This window comes from Scophthalmus maximus, chromosome 2 (genome assembly GCF_022379125.1).
Source record: "Scophthalmus maximus strain ysfricsl-2021 chromosome 2, ASM2237912v1, whole genome shotgun sequence".
Lineage (NCBI taxonomy): Eukaryota > Metazoa > Chordata > Actinopteri > Pleuronectiformes > Scophthalmidae > Scophthalmus > Scophthalmus maximus.
In genome coordinates this window covers 6,017,819-6,039,008 of record NC_061516.1, presented here as the reverse complement: position 1 = coordinate 6,039,008, position 21,190 = coordinate 6,017,819, and the positions used below count along the sequence as shown (strand labels likewise).

The window sequence follows — 21,190 nt, the reverse complement described above, 5'->3', positions numbered from 1 at the left end:
GGACGTGAGTTTGGTCACACTATAAATGACCAAATTGCTCGTTGGGCGCCAGACAGGAGAAATACGACGTTATTTTCCTGTCACTATTTTAAATATTTTACCTAAATAATTTGGTCGAAGCCCGGCCTACTGACCCTGGCTACAGAAGGTACCAAACATAAGTCAACACATCAAAGAAGGTTCACCAAATAAAGTATATTCAACTAGATAACCGTACAATGAAACAGGTAAATCACTAAGAGGGGGGAGGAGGGAGATGGACATGGATGATAGGAGGCAGGTACATAGAGGCAGCCAGCAGAGATTAAAGATCGGAGACTGGACTTAGCTTCGCTTTCTTTTCTTCCACCACAGTCAGGGGTCCCTCATCTGTTCCAGCAGGTCCACAGAACAGTGGCAAGGGTCCATCTTGACAACCCACTCTTAGGTCCAGCGAGGTCCCTCATGGCCGGGTGTTGGATGTCTGTCACAGTTCGGTTTACTATGATTCGTCTGTTTTCTTTGCTTTTACTCTTTATTTGTTTCAAAGCTTAAAACTGCTAATTTCTCCTCTGGGTACTCTCACTCCTCTTTCACTCGGTCCTCCTCCATGGTTTCTTTGTTTGGACTTTCCCGCCTTTTTCGCTCACAGGTGAGCCTGATTTATCATCTCTCTTGCCCCTCCTTCCTCCCCTTCATTTCCTGTCCAGGTAGAAAGTACTTCCTGCATAACTTCCTTTCTGCTACACAACATGAACTATAGTTTTATACTCAAGACATATTTCAGTATATCTGGATTTGTCATAGACATGCAAAAAATCTACATATTTATTCAGCAATTATTTCAGGCACATACGGGCACATAACACATAACAGTAGAGAATTTGTTTTTAACTTCGTAGCTTGTTGAGGTCATGACGGGGTCAGTCAGGGCAGGGATTCAATATGTAATCTCCATATTTATATACCATAATATTATTCTACCGTAATATTATGTTATTCTAAGCACATAAATGTGATATTTCTGTCTAGTTTCCAACACTCACACCCCACTTGGCAGTTTCGGCCAATTACATTCATGTAGCAGACGCTTTTGTCTGAAACCACTTACAGTAAGTGCATTCAACCATGAACATATTCCCCAAAAGTGCCAGAGTTATGCGAGTAAATAAACATTTATCAAACAGGCAAACACCGCTTCAAGTGCTCCATTCTACATTTTCGCTTTTCTTAAATTTCTTTTCCTTTTTCAAGGAGTAAGCAACACAAAGCACCCGGCCATCTACATGATGTAAAAGAAGACGTGATTCGTCAGACCAGGCCACCTTCTTCCATTGGTCCGTGGTCCAGTTCTGATGCTCAGTTGACCATTGTAAGCACGGTGGTCTGCGGCCCTGCAGCCCTATACGCAGCAAGCTGCAATGGACTGTGTGTTCCGACACCTTTCTATCAGAACCAGCATCACTTTCTCTTTCAGCAATTACTGCTACGGTAGCTCTTCTGTGTCAGATCCTTACACTTGCCCATTTTGCCTGCTTCTAACACATCAACGCTGAGAATAAATATTTGCTTGCTGCCTAATACTGTACCACTGGAACAAGACATTCATGGACTATCCATCCACCCATCCCTCCACTTTCTTCTGCTTATCCAAGATTGGGTCGGGGAGGCAGCCGGCTAAACAGGGTGTTCCAGACATCCCTCTTCCCAGCCGAACTTTCCCTCTTCTTCCTGGGTGATCCGGAGGCAACTCCCAGACCAGAAGGGACATGTAGTGCCTCCGGCGAGTGCTGGTTCGACCCCTGCTGGACGTGCCCAGTAAACCTCCAAAGGAAGGCGCCCAGGTGGCAAAAGGAGCAGCGGCTGTCCTCCGACCCCGATCCGGGTGTCTGAGCTCCTCACCTTATCTGGAAGGCTGAGCTCATCCACCCTGCAGAGGGAGCTCATTTCAGCCGCTCGTATTCACGATCTCGTCGTCGCCATCTCCACCTTCCATCTGAACCTGTAACTCCAAGCCAGAGGGTGAATAATATTTCTTACAGAATGACATTTGTACCTTGGTTATTCCTGATGGTCAACAGTCATAGTAGAGGGTGTTTGTCAGTTAAACTTTAACATTGCTTGTATGGAAGCAGTGGAGCACTCGGCCTGAGCAAAGGGGTGGTCTGGCACTTTGGAAGTTAGCCCCTTCGTAACCGCTTCACGAATTGATTGTCACATTCAATTCAAGTCCATTTGGTCAGTGAAACGTGGTAATATTCATTAACAGTCTGCTCTGTCCCACAGCGAGCTCAAGGAAACAGCTCAGCCGGGAAAAAACTGAGGCCCAGTCTGCCCCCTCCCTTTCTGTCTGAGATTCTTTTACTCACATGGCCTACATTCTGAGTGAACACACACACACACATCCGGTGGCAGGTTTTCAGAGCACTTGGCTACAGTTGAGATGGTCCCTGAATGCACGACTGTGCTGCACCTATTGGTGCCTCCGCAGTCCTGTCGGTCTCCCGGCCGTCACAAAAGATGCTGAGCTGAGCAGCTAGATATCCAGCCAGTGGAATGAGACCTGTGTTACACACACACACACACACACACACACACACACACACACACGCACACACTACTGGAAGTTCAATGAAATCGAAGGTGCCTCATAAGGGGTTGTAGGACAGTTGGAGGTCATTGCCCAGAATAATGACAGAGAGGTTTATCTCATTTCACAGGCACCATCAAGTCCCACTGAGGAGGAGAAGAAGAGAGAGGAGGGGGCTTGGCAATGAGTGTATCTTATTACACCACTCACAAATTGTACCATGCACACAGGAAGAGTTATTGTTTCTGGCCATCACCCCCGGTCACTGGACCTGAAGTAATAACTTTGACGAGTCCACTGCAGGAAATGAGAAACAAAATTCACTTTCCTTATTCTTCTGTAAAAAAAAAGAAAAGAAAAACGCTCTGGAAGGCTCAGGTGAAGCTAAACCGTTAAACCGGGGGGTTTTTTTGCCCCCTCTTGGCCAAGTGCTGCTCATTGTGGGAACTGTTGGATTTCTCTGTGTCATCGTATGGTCTTGGCCTTACTATGTAAAGTGCTTTGAGATGATGTGTGTTGTGATCTGGCGCTATACAATTTTTTTTAGGGACCGAGCGCCGACCAGCAGGAGGCTGACGGAGGCCCTCTTGTATTTGTACGGATTATTATGATTCTCCTTCCCGAATGAGCTCATTTTGCACTGATTTAGCATGCAGTGATCAGTGGAATCGGTTTGCCGTTCCACTCTTTCTGTGTGTCCACTCTGGTTTTAAAACTGTTGATGCTTTGACTGTTATTCGTTCACTGCAGCTCAGGACAACTTGAGGAGAAGGAAAATCAAACCCTTTGACGTATCCAAACACTGATCAATATTCCCCCTTGGTTATAAATGAACATTTCTGACAGACTTCTCTTCTCTCTGCTCAGATAGTCGGGCTCGTTGGCAGCTTTTGATCTGATCCTCTCAACTTCACCTGGAAGATAAATCTGGAGCAGGTTGTTATTTACAGTATATCCTTAGCCTGACTTGAATGGATTGGTAAATGAACTGTATTTATGTAGCGCTTTTTCTAGTCTTAGTGACCACCCAAACACTACAGTACAAGTCATATTCACCCAGTCACACACACACATTCATACAGTGCTGCTATATACGGCCCATTTTTTATCTCATTCATACACCGGCGGCAGGGGTGAGAAAAGAGACGGCACCAGCTCTCGGCTCCGGACCAGGCCTGTGCAGACCATCTGTGCTGGATTGTGGAGCGCGTCTTCAACCTGAGGATGAAGCTGGGGAGAGATCCACAGCTGTGGAGCAGCTACAGGCCGGTGGCACTGACATCGCAGCTGATGAAGACGCTGGGGCGCCTGGTCCTCGTCCTTCTCCGCCCCCTGGTGAGACCATCGATGGACCCGCTGCAGGTCGCCTACCAGCCTGACATCATGGGTAGATGCCGCCGTCATCTTCTTTCTCCACAGAGCTCTTTTCTCACCTGGAGAAGCCTGGCAGCGCAGGGAGAATCATGGTGTTGAAGGCTTCAACACATTGTCCTGTTTATAACCGTGCTTTCCGTTTTTTTCCCTTTTCCTTGAAGAAACACGAGCCACTCAGCTGGCAGACAGCAGAACAGAGTTCCCATTCCATTTATTAGATATAATTTATAAATAGACACACTCAGTCACATACGTTGAAAGTATAAAAAATACAAGATTACAGGATTTTCTTGACATGTGAGGTCTCTTTTTCGTTGCCTTTGACAAGTTTCTTTTACTTAGAACTGACAAAAATGGAAAATTCATATGATTTTACTCACACAGCATAGTAGTTTTCACTTTCACAAATCCATTCATCGAGCAAGTTACTATCAGTATGATGTAAATGAGATCAGAGCATAAAAAACCTAGTCGCATGCAGTCAGTAACTTTTTACTGAATCTGTACAGCACATCCTGTCAGCCAAACAACAGATTTTCAAATATATACTGTGCTTCAAGTGTCATTATATTTTGTCTTGAAAACTCTTAAGAAATCGGATTCATCAAGAAAGAAAGTTTGAATGGGGAAGAATGATTGATGACTTTGCGAAAACAGCTTTTTCAATTTTTTATGTGGACTGATTGACAAATGCTTCTTCACATCTCCTGCATACAGCATGTTGAGTCGTCTGTAAAATTAGGTCAGTTTTTAATTGTTATATTTTTTCAAACACTGTCAACATGTTCCAGTTAAACAGTTGATTTTCAAATCCTCAGATCAGTGTTGTCAAGAAATATGGGATGTAGGACACTACAAAAATAAAATCAAGAAATGTACGATATGCTTAAAAAAGAATGTGGCAGCATGGCTAAGTTGCACGGATAAATGGTTCTGAAACTTCTGCAACCACTGAGCAATCGAATCGTTTTCTGATTTGCTAAAACCAAAAAAAGGCGAAAAATCACACATAATAAATCTAGTGCACAAATACACAACAAATGTCATTTTCAAGCATTATGTATCATATAGCTACTGTGCCAAATCTGGCTCACATTGTTCTAGGGACAATAACTTCTGCTGCTAATTTATATATTTTGTTTTGCAAATATAGTGAAAAATACAACTTCAAGGAAATTGCACGATTGTTTGGTATTTTACCACGTTTTTTTTTTTGTAGTAGATAAAATCTAACTATTCACAGTGTTTAAAACTGAACAGTACAGGCCAACATCAACTGTGTGGCTGGTAACTGGCACCATTTTTTTTAAATCCATTTTGGAAGTAGCTGTCAAGCCCAGCACTGCTCCACATTCTGCTCTGTAGAATTACAGAAGTACTCAAATTAATTTCTTCAGTATGCCATTAGAGTCAGTAAAGAAGAAAATCTTAACTCTGAAAATAATATTCCTACCCGAGCAACAATACGACTTAATGTCTGTTTTATTGATGTTTAAAGTCTCTTTTCAGTTTTCATCATTTTCTTTTGAGGATTTCTGTTGCCACCAAAACAACATTCTAACATTTTAATATAATATAATATAATATAAAACAACTCCTTGTACAGGACTGTGGTACTAACTCATGAAGCAACTTTGCATAGAAAGTACTTACATAGCTAAGAAAATAATGTATATATTTTCTGAATGATATACCATTGAAGAATGTATATTAAAAATAGCCATGTTGTACTCACTTACAGAAATTGACTGTCATTTAAAGAGACTAAGTTACAAACAACATACAGTAACAAAAAGAGGTAACACCAGAATGTCCTTTTAGGTTATCCTTACCAAACTAAATGTGTTGTAACAGTACATGACCAGGATACAGATAGATGACTAGTGGATAAAAAGTATGTAAAAAGGTCAAATAAATTGTGTGTACTATACTCTCCACCTGACAGGAATTATTCTGATAAAGACTAACACTGTCCAAGCAGACATGAATATATATCATTTTAATAACAAAATATGTATCTACAAATGTTAATAACTAGATTTATATATAAATATGTGTAACAATATATATGTATTTCTATACATATATATTTACAACAAAAGGTGCACTTAAATAATGTCATCAAGGAGATGCGGGGTGCCTACCCAGTCCAATGTCCTTGGCTCAGAGGCAGCCATAATCATGCACATAAACTGTTTACCTGTCCTCTTATCGATGGGATAAATAGTTGTGGGAGTGAACCTTCTGTTGCTTTCCACAAACTCACAGAGCTGCTGGTACACCTGTGGGTATTCGTGGCGTAGGAAAACCCCTCGAATTCTTAACTCTCGTTGTATATTGATAAAACAGATTTCCCGGGCCTTCCTGCCCTCCTCTCCCTCTTTGTCAATATCTGCTGTTCCTGGTGGTGGAGTGAGGATCAGAGTTTCCATGTCACTTTCTTTCTTGTGAACCTTCCGCTCAGGGCTGAAGGAAGCCAGGGCAACCTTTGCATATTTTCTGACAGTTGGAGCTTGGTTCCTTGGTGATGGCCCATTAGGCAATTGATCACCAACAGCAATTGATACATTCAAGATGAAGCATTCATTTGGGTCATACTCTTTACCAGCTTGTTGCAGCTCCTTACAGTACTCCCCTAGGTTGTCCCTGAAGCTATCAAGCTCTCGAAGGGACAGGTATGTAGGAGACATAAGGAGACTATCCAGGCCATACTGCAGGAAATTACTGGATGCTGCAGGGTTTGGAAAACCAAGGAATAGAACTCCTCTACCTCGAGAAAGGTAGCCAACTTTGGCAATACGGGAGAATGCCTTGTGGACTTCAACAGTCTCCCGGCAGTGTTTGATTATGTGACGGCATGTACTGCCAATTCTTCCATACAGGCAGCTTTCTTTATGAATGTCCCAGTCCTCTCTGCGGCAGTTACGGGAGCAGTAGTAAGTGTAGCAGCTGTGGCAGGATTTAAAATATAAGCAAGCATTGAACAGGGTCTCTGTCCTCCGACATTTGTTGTTAGAGCACATCATTGTATCATCTTCATCTGGGCTCTGATCTGGAGAACACTCATCTACACTCTTCATTGCATCACTGGCCCCATCCATATCTCCAAAAGGATCGGAATTCATTCTTATTGAGGTTGGCTGCTTATCGAGAGGAGCTGGTTCCTCTGTGCCTGCCCGTGAGCTCTTTCTGGACAGACATACTGCTTCTTCCTCATCAATTAACTTCTTAAGTTGATCCAGAATGTCCTCACTTGCCCTTCTACTAGGTGGCTTATAGTCAGTCACAAGATCTGCCAGAAGCTCATCAAGTTGTTCTAGGCTTTGCTGTAGTGAGGCATTGTCATGTGTCTTCTCTTTGGTTGAGCTTTCAAAGTCACACTTGGACAGTTCTGGACCCTTAGTGCTTCTGGAGTCAAGAATGTCCCAACTGGCAGACCGTCCTTCAGCCTTATTAAGGTTTCCTGGTCGAATGTCATTATCAGTGATTGTTATTTCTGGAGTGACAAACCAGAGTTTACTGGTGCTCTTTGATGTCTCTGTTGGGCTTTTGTCAACTAGTGAGTTTTCAGACATTGATAAGGCTGCATAGCGTCTTGGTGAACTGGAGAGATTGACTACCACTGGTTGAGGTTTGTCACCTGTGGCTTCTGCAGGCTTCCTAGAGTCAAGGAGATCATCATAGCTCTGACCCCGCTGCACAGGAAAAGGTTGTTCCTTCTCCACATGATAGTTGAGAATATTATCCCAGGACCTTGAGTAAGATTTTGAATCTGTGCCAATTCTTGGAGGTTCTACACATGGGTTGGCATACCAAGAGGTTAACACAGGCTCTTGTCGGATTCTGGTCGGAGTGACTTGAGATACATATGAGGCGGGATTGGTGGAATAACCAGAGGCATCTGAGCCATACCAATCATCTGTTTGAGCCGGAATAACTCTAGCATGTCTTCGGCCCTCTGTGTAATATGCTCTTGCTGGGATATGGTGCTCAGGTGGCATTGCATACATGTCACTGGAATAATAAAACCTTGGTGGAGCAGTCTGGATTTGATAAGACCTTGGATCATCCCCATAAAATATTCTGGTTGGAGGTGTCTGTATGATGTACGGCCCTGGTTCATTTGCTTTATAGGGTTTGGGATATCCTGTCTGCACAGAGTATTGACAGGACTCCATCTCAGGATAATAAGGTCTTGTAGCTACAGCATGCACCATCCGAGTCCTTGGATCTTGCACATATTGCACTTTTGGAGTATATGTTTGTCCTGGTGTGTAACGTTCATCATGAAAGTAAGCACTTGGCTGAGGAGGAGCAGTAGTAACATATCTCCCTGGGTTGTCTGCATAAAAAAACTTGGTTGGCACATTAGGACTGGAATGAGCTCTTCTTTCTCTTCCATAGTAATCATCTGATGAAGGAATTAGTTGTGAGGGAATGTCCATGGGCTGTAAGTAACTGTTTGGCATGCTGCGGGAATATTGATGAGTTTGCCTATTCTCTGCAGCTAATGAGTCAGTGGGAGTTGGTGTTCTAGAGTAGGAGAAATGACGTGGTACCGTCAGACTCCTACTCCCCCCACTGTGGTGCCTCTGCCATGGTATGTCCACTTGAGGTGTAGATTGTTTTGTTCCTGAATGATGTAATGCTGCATCATCAGGTTTGATGTCCACCCGACACCTGACATGAGGGCTAGTTGCTGTTTTATCTAGCCCTCCATCCTCGGAATTATCAGCAGCAAAGTGAGGTGAATATCTATAGCTGTCACTCATTTGAGGCTGCAACTTAATTGGATGTACGTCATGCATATGCGCCCTAGTTGCTGCATATGATGATTCCCTACGAGGTGATACTTCTGGTCTCCAGCGAGAGTCTCTTGCAGCCCTTTGGGAATCCCTCCCTTTTCTCCCTGAAGATGAGCACCCTTCAAAAGACACAGGGGTGAGACTGGTTTGAACCCGAGGGGCACTTTTTGACCTGGTCCTTCTTTTTTGTTCAGGGGCAACGAACTCACTGGCCATATCACCAGCCATTGGTTGAGAACTTAACTTATGGCTAAAAATGTCTGGAGCAGAAAAGCGGTACCTCTGTTGGCGTCCCAAGGCATTCCAAGCAACATCTAGATTGGCTGCATGCCTATCAGCCTTCCTGTATGGGGACTCCATTGGGTATTTGTGTGACTTTGGGTACTCCAATGACTTGAAGTCAAAGTTATGGCAGTGCCTTTTATTGACGTTACTCTTACTGTCCTCCAGTGTGCTGTAATTTATAGAATCACATTGTTTAGAGGGATGCAAGGACTTGTAGTGTGAAGAAATGGGAATCACTTTTATATCTCGATGCACAGTTGATACCAGTATGTCAGGCGGGTCTGTGCGTGTCATCTTAAAGGGAATCCGCTAGTTTTCTCCATCAAGTTGCTTTAATGTTGATATCACCTGAAAAGATAAAAAAAATTCAGTCAGTAACATTTATGTGGACAGTAAAAATATATTCCACCAACTATGCATTGACAAGAAATATTATTCCATATGGTTAGTTATACATAGAAAAAGTAGAAAGCTTTTTTCTCTGTGGTACAGCCAGTGATTTGATCTGTTCTGTGTGAATAATCAAAGGGCCCTACCACATCTCACCTTGGCTGGGCTAAAGTGAAACACTAAAAACAGATCTGTGGGGAAACAGATCACTTATATTGGTTTGGCTAGGCAGACATGGGGGCCCCATGAGATCTATTTCCACTTAAAAATGAACTACACAAAAGCATTCACAGCTTCAGATGTTCTTCAAAAATGCAGAATATTATGAAAGCTTAAAAGGTATTGAAAGAATGGAGTAAACTATAATAAGATCCATCTTGTATTTTTTTATTTGAAGTTTAAAATAAATTATTTTTCAAGTGCTTTGACCTCCTCCATGGCAACAGCTTCAAAAGTAAGTTATAATATAAATACATGAGTCTGAATCTGTATTAAAGCGTTCAACACCAGTTATTCAAACAACAAGCAATACAAAATATATTATTTATTTAAAAAACAAAATAAGGGTTTAAGTTTTGAGCTTGTGTGTCTCAATACTTAAAACGCACTCATAGAGATGCAACACCTGCGCTGCATGCAGTCTTTCATATACAATATGTGCTAGACTGTTAACATTTTTTTTAAATTTACTATTAAGCACTGGTGAATGTTATTGATCGAAAAAAACATGACGTTATTATAACTTCAAAATTATAAGGGGGTTTCAAAAAATTATGTAGAAATTGCAAAAAATACATTGCTAATGCCACTTTAAGTGAGCTAGTAAGAACTGAAGATATTATATATTTATTTTGTGGGCATGTGTGTAGTGTCCTGCCTGCTATTTAATTATACATTACCTGTTTTATAATTTGTGCTTTTATATGGTTTCTATACTTTTTCCAATGTTTTACTCCTTTTTTCACGTTTTATTAGGCTAATTTTCTGTACTATTTTAATATGCTACATTCATTTAATTTGTGCAAATATTTCTTAATACAATATGTAACAGTAAAAAGACTAAAATATGTTGCAAGTTATTCATAAATTGTTGTTCTGTGCCTTTAATAATAGTGTAAACACACATTATTTAACACAATCAATCAGATCTAACAGATCTGAGGTAACAAAAGTATACGCACAAAGATGCTGAAATGAAAAAAGTACAAGCTGCTGCAACCTGTGTGAGGAAGCTGACCCAGACTGACCCATACTGAGCAACCAGATGAGCAGATGCGCAGACCTGAGCAGATGGAGAATAATGGCTAATGGCTTTTTAAAATCCTGGGCCAACTACATGTGCATGTTTCTAAATGCCATTTTAAATGAGTGCAACTGCAAGAGCTCAGTAAGAGTTCGCTGATGGTAATCTTCATAGTCAATGACCACAAAAACTGCACACATGTACAGTGTTCAAAGTATGGTCGAGTGGATATATACTGGATCCAATTCCAAACCAGATTTTAAGTCACAACCCCGTTCACAATTGTAATTGATATTGCTAAATCCACTAAAATGCTAAATCAAACACAGTTCTTTTCCCTGAGGTATTAATTAATAACAAAGGCCAAGTCCTCCAAATTAAACAATTACATACATCGTTTGTCAATGGCCTCTAGAATGACATTACTGATAGCCCTATCACTGTTACAAATCACTATTAAAAGATGCAAACTTTGCAGTAATATTATCATCAGTGTCCATCACATGTAAAACATTTCAAAATCCATGAATATTAGTTTTTGTTTTGTTTTGAGTCAACATTCCTTACTATCTGTTTACAGATATATATTGTGTTCAAAACTTGGTAATATACAGGAAACAGACAAGCAGTTTTTCATAAAAGATGTCCTCACAACTTGCATGCCTGGAAAAGACATGCAGTGAATATTCCATAAGACTGGAAATAAAACTACGAATGATAAAACATTGTCTTGGAGATAGCAGATGTACGTGAAGTGAGTGTAACTGTTGCTTCATACTCTAATCTGCAGGGATTTCAGAGTGTGTTCATGTGACATCAATGACTTCTTCAACCAGTAACACATGGAGACACCAAAGTATAAAGAGCTGATTGATGCATCAAACTGGTATCTCCTCCCAGACATGGTGAATGACTTTCCAGTGTAATTGATGCCACCGCTCCAGAGGAAGTGTAGTGGTCTTACTTATGGCCAGTGAGAATAGTGAACACAGGCTTTTATGGTGCATTGCACCAATGGCACTGAACACCCCAGAATATCCATTCATCCACTGTAGAATGACCCTCCCCCAACGTCCCCATTCAACAGTGCACACTGAATCACCTATTATACTATAATACACAAAAATGTATTTTATTTTTTGATAGATTTTTATGCAACATCAAAAGATTTGTCTTCCCCTGTCTCCATCATGGATCTTTTAATGTAGTTAACCGGTATGAACAGGTGGCGTTACAGCAAGAAACCCCTGTTTCACTGCACATACTTTATACATACTGTATTGGCACCTGACCAGGAAAATCACTGACTCAATACCCAGAGGACGGCTGAACAGTCCAAATGAGGATTCACAAAGGTAGTGGTTTGACCCAGGTGAAACTACTGTTCTACCTGTTCCAGTGAGATTGATCAGAGAGCACCATAACGCTACTGTGTAGTCTGGTTACACGAGATGAGAACATCAACCTGCATGTCCAAGCACAGCATGGATTAATAAGCACATTTTTTGTTGTTGGATACACTGCTTTCATTTCAAAGGGTGTCCTCCACATGACATTGAATTTCAAAATGCTACATCTGGATTTCTCTCTGTTAGTACTGACTGGATCATTGGAACCAAAGGAATTTTAGATGGTACTTACACTTCAAGAATTTACAATTGCAATCAATTGCTATTGCTCAGAACATAATAGGGTATGTAGGGTAAACCTAATGTTTAACACTGTTGCATGATTTGCTTTGATTTAGATTCCACTGAATCCTTGCCTTTTCTTAGATAAGAAAATTACAGTGTATTAACATGTAATGCAGTAAGATGCACCATGGAACATTTGGAGGAAGGTGTAAGATAATGTATTCCCTAAGAACGCTACACAGCAAGGTCAACGAGGAGAGAAAGAAAATAGATGTCCATGCATTCCACTTAGTTATTAGTATCTAAAATGAGATGACATGCCACTCTCCTGCTCATACAGCTTGCAAGTAACTGTACACTGTGTTCAAAAGAAAGGCAGTCATGCTTAGCCTCATGTTAAGAATGACTAGTGAGCTCCATTATAATTCACTCAGTGGGCTCTGTGACCCACGGCACTGCAGATAAAGAGAATACATTCAATTGTGTGATTTCAGGTCCCTTCAACAATGGACCAGTAGAGTGTACATTTAAATCTGACCAACGTTTTATTTTGTCAAATAAATCCCCCCATGGAGTCCAGACACTAGTGGTGATGGTGGCTGATCGCTAACAGAGACTGGTGAAGGATGACGAGAGCAATCTGATGAGTCTGCAAAGACTGGCCGGCGATGGGGAGGTGGGAGGTGGGGGGCGTGCACAAGAGCAGCATGACAGGACGGAGGCAGAAAGAGACATCACATTAAACAGGCAGCAACCAGATGATAGGCTAACAAGGAAAGTGTGTTGCAATGCTATTGGATAGATGAGACCAGCTGATCGCTGAAATGACAGCCCTGGGAAATGACTGCAAGAAATTGAGAATGCGCATGAGTGAGAGTGAGAGAAGGAAAGGCAGAATGAATGAGAATGAAGAGAAAAGTCTTCCTGACTGAACCTGATTTGGATCTAGTGGCTAAAGCTGTTTTACACAAGCAAGATGCAAGACCAGGCAGATACATGAGGGCACATATACTTTAATTATCCTTTATTTTATTTATTTTTTTAGCAATTGTTGCAGCTCGCTGTTGTACTCATTATTACATCGAGCCAACATTCAATTGAATGAGCAGTTAGTAAGATCCTTTTATATTAATACTATTTTCATTAATTACATTTTATATCTTTGCACTATATTTTATATGAACTGATTATCATTTTACTACTTATATTTGATATTTGATATTATTATTTATGTATTATTTTAGGTTGGTCTTTATGAAAGAGTGGTCAGGAAAAAAAGACATTGCTTAAAGTCCCAACCCAAGCGGTGTGTCAGGTTTATTGTGACAGGTCTATGTCTCATAATGAATTGGTTCAATTGTCACGATACATTGTTTAGTCCATAGATCGACTACTGTTAGCAGATGTACAATGAGTCGTTGTCATTTTGAGGAATAATAAGGAAACACAAGGTATGAAATATATATATATTTTTAAACTTTGGTGACCTGTCCAGGGTTTTCCCCTCCTTTCTCCAGGTGTCAGCAGGGTCTTAGCCCAGCACAGATGTTCCAGGACATTCTTGTTGGTTAAAGGTAAAAGAGCAGTCTTTCCACTACATGCATTTAGCAGCGCCGCTGCTAAACACTGAAAAGAGCTCATTATATAGCCCACTTGCACCATGGTGTCCACATTGTGCTGAGGGGGATGCTCTCCCTGTCTAGTTTGCACTGCAAAAATGCATGACAGCCATTTATGAGGGTGAAGATACCAGCTTTAGGCAGTTTGTAGTGCACATCCTCAGGGTGGGTAGTATGTGATGGGATCCTCTTTTGTGCATGGTTGAGGGGCTTGGGATAACGCATTGCGCATTGTCTACTTTTCTGGCCCCTTGACTATAATCATGTAACCTGGGACGAAGACAATATCATCTAGGTCAAAAGTAGAGCTCCCCAGGCAGGGCTTCTGTAGAGCCATTGAAGTCATCATCATGTGTGGATGAGCTGCTCCTTAGAGACCTTGTTTTGTCATGGTCCAATTTTAGACATTCCTCAGGCATCAGCCCAAGCCGTCCTCTTGTCTAGTCAAAGAGGAGGGGTCTCAAATTGAAACGTATGTGTTTCCCCCCTGAATATGCTAACGGAGCATTAAGTCTCCACAGAGGAAAGGATGAGATTTATGTTGCTCTGTGAGAGTTTTTACAACAGTCTAAGTTTACATTTAGTTGTCGTGTGCCCTGGCTTTTCTTCAGACAAGTGGTTAAGTGTGCAGCACAGATGGAGTCTCACAACCATATCTGTGAGTGTCACCTGCATATTAAAGCATCCCCTATTCCATGTTGGTGGTTTTTTGGAAGAAGACTTGAACCATAAACTCCTCAGGAAAATGTTTACTGATGTTATGGATCAATTTCTCACTCAATTTGTAACATCAGTAAACATTTTCCTGAGGAGTTTATGGTTCAGTCTCTAGTTCCAAGTCTTCTTCAATACAGCATGATGTTCATTTCGTACATTATGGTCTCAATTAGAGATTAGAGAGATTAAAGAGATTTAATGTGTAGCCACTATATCATTTCATATGATATGGTTGATGTGTTAGCACGTACATAAAAGACGACCACTGTGGAACCCCAGACACGTGTCGCTGTGTGCTTTGGAGCTCATCACTGTCTGTTGCTTGCAAGACCTCCATTAATCCTGAGACATGGACCCGCGCCATTACAAGGTGTAGGTGGGCGCGCACGGGACGAGCTCTCAGTCAGACCCACCCACCGCTCCTACGTGTGCTCCCAAAAAAACAAAAACAAGATTGCACTGGTCAAAATACTAAACTCTAGCAAACTACAGCAATGAAACATTCAGTTCCAATACTCAACAGATCCCAGTGATCGGTATCGGGGCAGATCAAGGCATTTTTGACTGATCGGAGTCGGCTTTATTGAGGAGGAACCTCGGCCCCATCCTTTGTTCCGCGTCAGCTTCAAGCGGGTCTGGCTCATCATAGAGATATTGTTCTGCTTTGGTTCCTAATTCCACTGGTATCATGTGTCTCTTGAGTGAAGTCTGCCATTACATTTGAAGCTGACTAGCTGACTCTTTAGCTCTATAAATATTCCCTGCTCCATTTTCTTCATACCTTTGCAGGGTTGTCTTATGAGTCTCTTCGATGCTTCTTAAGTAGTGGCCACATAGGGGATATATCTACCATTTTAGTTCACTGCTTCATCAGCTTTTTTTGAGGGCCTCTTGCAATTGTGAATAATGAGTGCCAGCTTCCATTTAGGGGGTGCACCGATTGGCTTATTTTCCCGTGATCGGTGCTCGGCCGGACTTCTCTGCCATAATTCAGTTCCTCCGGGACAATCATCTAACTGGCCAGACGTGAGTTGAAAACGCCACGAAAACACGCGCGAGAAGTGACACGGAGGGAAATATGCGATACACGTGTGAAATAGGAATTGTTTGTCACTTTTTACGATGGACGTAAAAAAGAGAAGCGCTCAATATGTCGCAGGATGCTCTTATGTTGAAAGAAACAGGAAGTAGTTTGAGCGCTGAACAGGAATATCAGGATAGGTACAGTGAAATCCTAGAATGCACTGTGAAAAATCTCAGGATATGTTAAAAAAAAGAGTGACAACATGACTTATAATATGAACACACCAGCCACTATCAAACCATACAGAAGCAACCCATTAATGCATTGTTCCATCAGATAGGGGCTGAATAATCGTCAATACTCACTGTTCCATGTGGACTGACTGGATGCCAACTACAGGCCAATATTCAAAGCAGCGATAACTATAGGCTAGAGTTAATCAGGGACAACAGTTATCAGGATTGTTAAACTAGAACTCAAAGAGGTGGTTGTTCAAGTGCCCGTATTATTCTTTTCAAGTTTTCCCTTTCCTTTAGGGTGTCGTACAGTTTTTGTGGATTTTGCGGTGTATAGTAGCCCCGTATGAATGTGTGTGTGAATGGGTGAAGGTGTGCTTTTGGTGGTCAATGAGACTAGAAAAGCGCTATATAAGTACAGTCTGTTGGCCATTTAGTGTGTATACACACATGCTCATATGTGAGACGAAAGATTATTTAGAACATACGCTCGGTATATATTCTAAATGATAATAGTGACAGATTTGGATCCCGCAATGCTGGAGTCACAGACACATGCACGAGGAAAATCGAGTTACCCAGCACTGAATTATGGTTGGAAAGCGTGGCCGGGGAGAGGCATGTCTGAAACACCCTGCTTAGCCGTGACCCGTCCCCGGATAAGTGGAAGAACATGGATGGACTCTACTTTGGGACCATTGTGTTACTATGCCACCTTGCTGGAGGGCAGTAGTTGGTGGGTCAGTCCAACACATTAATCCTAATTCAAAAGTCTCAACAACTAAGGGACGGCTTGCTGTCAAATCTGGCTCTAATGACTCTGGCATAAGGAATATGATCCACTGATCAGTGTGATTAAGCTTGATGTGGACTGGTGTATAGCATAATAAGTCATTTCTAGCAGACGCATTCACTGCTCCCTGCACCTGACCTCGCCTTCCTATAACTGTGGTTTGGTTCTCGCTGGCACATTAGCCAAGTAGGCTTAGAGCAATCGGGAAATGGTGCAGGAGTGAGACCTCGCACTTCTTCCTCCCCATCTCCTACTTGCTTTCCTCCCGCTCATTGCCAAGCCCATTTACATAAAGTGTGTCGGTAGGGCAGCGCCGGTTCACATGCAATGCGCAGTTTGTTAGACAGAATGTCTCTTAATTGAATAGCCCTGGCATACAACATCTTGGCTGGATCACCGCACATGAACAGCCGATGCTCATGACTGTCTAGAGAAAGTTGAGTTTGTGTATGGTCTGGCCACGACTGATCGCACACTCGTCTCCATGATATTTCATCTTGAGAGTCTACCCGAGCTGACCAGCTATGACAAGCATGCAGAAACTGGGAAATTAGATTGGTCAAGGCTCACAGAAGAAGATCTCTGGCTTTGCAGGTCACTGACTGATAGGAGCCTAAGTATTGTTGACATACCACTTCATGCTATTCTATGTGACAACATTAATTGCAAGAATTGACACTATGGTAGTGAAATATCCCCACCTTTCATGCAGTGTTGAGGAATTGTATGTACAAATCTAGGTGTCGATTTATTGACAAAAAAATCTAAAGGGCCTTGAGTGAGCCCATACAAAGCGACTCGAGGTAGTCATCTTGTTATGGGAAATATTGGAACAAATGTCTTTACCAGGATTTTGGTGTGAATCGTATCGTATCACATGCACAGATCACACAAGTTTATGTCCATCTACAGCAGATGCCACCAGATGTCATGAACCTCAACTAACTAACTAACAACTCCTGGCTCATTAGTTATAAGATCAAGGCTCGCACAATACCCAGCATATATCAAGTGAAACAATTAAAAAGGTTAGACAATGAGCCACTCAACCACTGGAGGCAAATACTTCTTGTCAGGAGGCAAATAAATCTTGCTTGTCATAATAAATGCTCACAAGCTGGAGAGTAGCTTGTTTTTTTAGCAAAAACATGTCAATATGTAATGTTTGCTTGAGGACATACAAAAGTGGAAGCAAAGAAATAAATTCTAGTGGGGCGGCCACTATCACCTGGCACTCAATCGCTAGCCTCGACCACTTTTTCCATTTCATTATTATAATAATTAAGTATATGACATACTTATTATAAATATCCTGTTTAATGTTTACTACAATAGAGAATAGACAGTACGTAATCATACCAGAACGTCTGGTCTATCAAGGCAAAGCTGCTTAATCATCAACTAATCACTAAATTCTTCAGTATTAGAAACAGCAGACGCTGCGTTGCTGCTGGTCTCCATTTCTGCAGGAAGTTTAAACGTGCGCGCTGCGGACTAACTGAAGAAAACAGTGGAGAGCCGCAGAGTAGAGCAGGAGGACAGAACTCATTCCCGCCACAATGAGCCTCTATCGGCGCGTATTGCAGTTCCTATCTTTGACCACTAGGTGATATGATCAATCTGCCAGCGCTGAGGTCTCCTGCCCCAATATCGCGCAACGCACTGACATTCAGACCGAATCACTGAAATGATTATTTTCACTTTCAAAAATCTACAAATCTTGACTAACTTACAGAACATATAGGCAATATAGGTAATATTTATTGCAAAACAATACCGATACAAGAGTGCCTTCGCCAGCCACCTGCTGGTCGGTGCTCGGGCCCTAATAATAACACTGGAATTTCCCAGCTTGGGCTCAATAAAGTATATATCTATCTATCTATCACCAATGTATGATGCATTAACGTGGAAAAATAATTCATGAGGGGAAACTAAGAAGCTGTCTGCGTGGTGCTCTGCAAACAACCTGGCACTTAAGACCACTAAAACCAAGGAGATGGTCATCGACTACACCAGGCACAAGGTGAGCCCCGCCCCGCTCCACATCAACGGAGGACTGCGTCGAGAGGGGTCTCCTCCATCCTCTTGGGCTGCCACCACGACGGCGGTGGTCCAAAAGGCCCAGCGGAGACTTCACCTCCTGAGAGTGCTGAGGAGGAGAAGCGGCTGGTTGCCCTCTACCGCTCCGCCACGGAGAGTGCAGTGACGTACTGCATCACGGTGTGGTGCGCCAGGCTGCTCAGAGGCAGACAGAGGAGCCCTGGAGAGGGTCGTCAACACTGCCCAGAGGACCATCGGCAAGAATACTACTATAGCCCTTCCCACCCTGGACAGCACTAGTTCATCCCCCCGCCCTCCGGCAGGCGGTCAGACAAACCGACTCTGGGCCATCCGAACCCTCCACTCCTGTCAATAACCAAAACCTTCCAAGCGTGAACTATCTGTTAACTGTGAAAGGCACTTTGCTAACTCATTTGATCCCTGCCCCCCTTTGATGTGCAATGCAATACATAGTGTGTTCTTTATGAACTGTTTTGCACTTTGAACTTGTTTAGCATTGAACAGAATAGCTCTCCGGATTCGGTTGTGTGATTCTATGTACAATGACAATAAAGGCTTTCCACATGTTTCTATATGTTCCATACGCGTTGTATGTTTTGGGGTGGATCATTTTCTTTCCCACTGAGGCTCTGCCCCACCTGCCCACATGGATGGACAGGTATAAGCCATTAGTAAATCAATTCAATAACAGTTGTTCCTAGAAATGCATAATAACACTGTAATGCAATTGGCTGTTGTAGCTTGAGAGACTTCACATATCCATCCACCCATCTCTCTTCACACACACACATTGTGGCCTTCATACATCTCTGCGAAATCCGGCCAGGCTCACTAGTGTTTGTCTTGAGAAAAATCACGGCAAACCCAGAGTTGTGTCCCGTCTGTCGTAATGCAACAGTGCAGCGAGCCGCCTGCAGTGGAGCGAGCTCGGGCCGCGCGGACAGGCACGCGTGGAGCTCGAACAAACGACGCATTGACGCGCTGAGCGGGCAGACATTGCGCAGGCGGCTCCTGACTGCTGCTGCAGCTTGCAGCCTGCAGGTCCCGTTCAGGATGATGTCAACGCTCGAGGACGGGAGCACATCCAGACAGCGAGGGACAGGAGAGTCAACCCGCTGCATCCATCCGCGTGTGGACACGTCACAAACGAGAGCCCCGGCGCTTGCGACCGAAAAAGAATCTGCACAATTCTGATGTCGAACCCGGCGGAGCGTCGCGGGGGGGGGACACACGACCCGACACGATCGTGCGCAGGCGAAGTGCACGTTCTGCCCCGGTGGAGCGCGCGGGCGCACACGCGAAGGGCGCAGCGGGCGACGGGCTGCTCTTACCGCATCGGTCCGGACTTGCAGCCCGCGCTCAGCCAGTTCTGTCCCGGGCGCCGCGCGAGGCAGCGGGACGGTGTCTTCCCGGTGACGACATGGGGCCGATGCACAAAGGCTGAAACAGAAACACTCAGATATCCGTGCTGACGGTCAGACTGGTCCTCCTGCCGGTCGCTGCTCCGACGATGGCGCAACCCCGCTGCACCATCCACATCTCTGAGGCTGCGACACCACCACTACCCCCACCCCACCTCTCTCTCTCTCTCTCTCTCTCTCTCTTCCTCTCCCTCCCTCCCTCTCTCTCTCTCTCTCTCTCTCTCCCTCCCTCTATCTATCCCCACCTCTCTCTCTCTCTCTCCCTCCCTCCATTGCGCACGCATTAACCGCCTGCCGTGGAGGCCGTGGGTGCCGCTGTCCTCACAGATAGATGGTGCACGAGCATTCTCCCGTCAGACATTGCGCATGTAACGGTTCGACGAGCTCTTTCGCAAGGCAGAGATAAGGGGTTGCGGGTTAACGATCGAGTCGAGGTCTATTGGAGGATGAGGTGAGGAGAAACGCGCCAATCAGAAAGGACCATCATCATGTTGGCAGTGTTGGAAGAAATGCATTTCAGTTGTATCTGTGCAGCGCCAAATATCAACGCGCATCATCTCAAGGCACTAGTAGGGTCGAGACCTGACAATATTACAGATAACCCAGTGAAACACACTGACACTGTGGCGAGAGGAGACAGAGATTTCTTATGATCACAATAATAATAGATGCAATTTCTTTGTTAATAATTCTAATAATCACAACAACAGCGGATTTGATCCTGCAGCTCTGCAGTCAGAGATACATTAGGAGAGAGAGAACACACAGAGTTAGTGACATGCAGTGTAAATACATGGGGGTCAGAGAGATGCATGATGGGAGTTCCCCCAGCTGTCTCGGCCTATAGCAGCATCACTAAGAGACGGTTCAGTAAACACCTGAGCAGCTTTTTTCACTATAATCTATCATTTGGCCGTCCGCAAATTAGTCAGTTATTCGATCCCTGTCTAAGCAAAGAATGCAGATACATCGAAGAAAATTCACTGCAAAACTTAAATATTGACACTGAATCTCTT

At 43.2% G+C, this 21,190-nt stretch overlaps 1 protein-coding gene across 1 annotated transcript; it reads right to left on the bottom strand.

Moving 5' to 3' along the window:
- Positions 1–4,137: 4,137 nt before the first annotated feature.
- ajm1 (apical junction component 1 homolog) lies at positions 4,138–20,325 on the bottom strand. The gene is made up of 2 exons (XM_035625252.2): positions 20,085–20,325; positions 4,138–9,381 (listed from the first exon to the last, which is right to left on the bottom strand). Exon 2 carries the CDS (start codon positions 9,325–9,327, stop codon positions 6,052–6,054), a length of 3,276 nt encoding a protein of 1,091 aa, XP_035481145.1. The 5' UTR covers positions 9,328–9,381; positions 20,085–20,325; the 3' UTR covers positions 4,138–6,051.
- Between the last annotated feature and the right edge of the window lie 865 nt (positions 20,326–21,190).

What these genes read in the sequence shown, in the direction of transcription:
- ajm1 (XM_035625252.2), bottom strand. Translation starts at nt 9,327, where the DNA reads ATGACACGCACAGACCCGCCTGACATACTGGTATCAACTGTGCATCGA.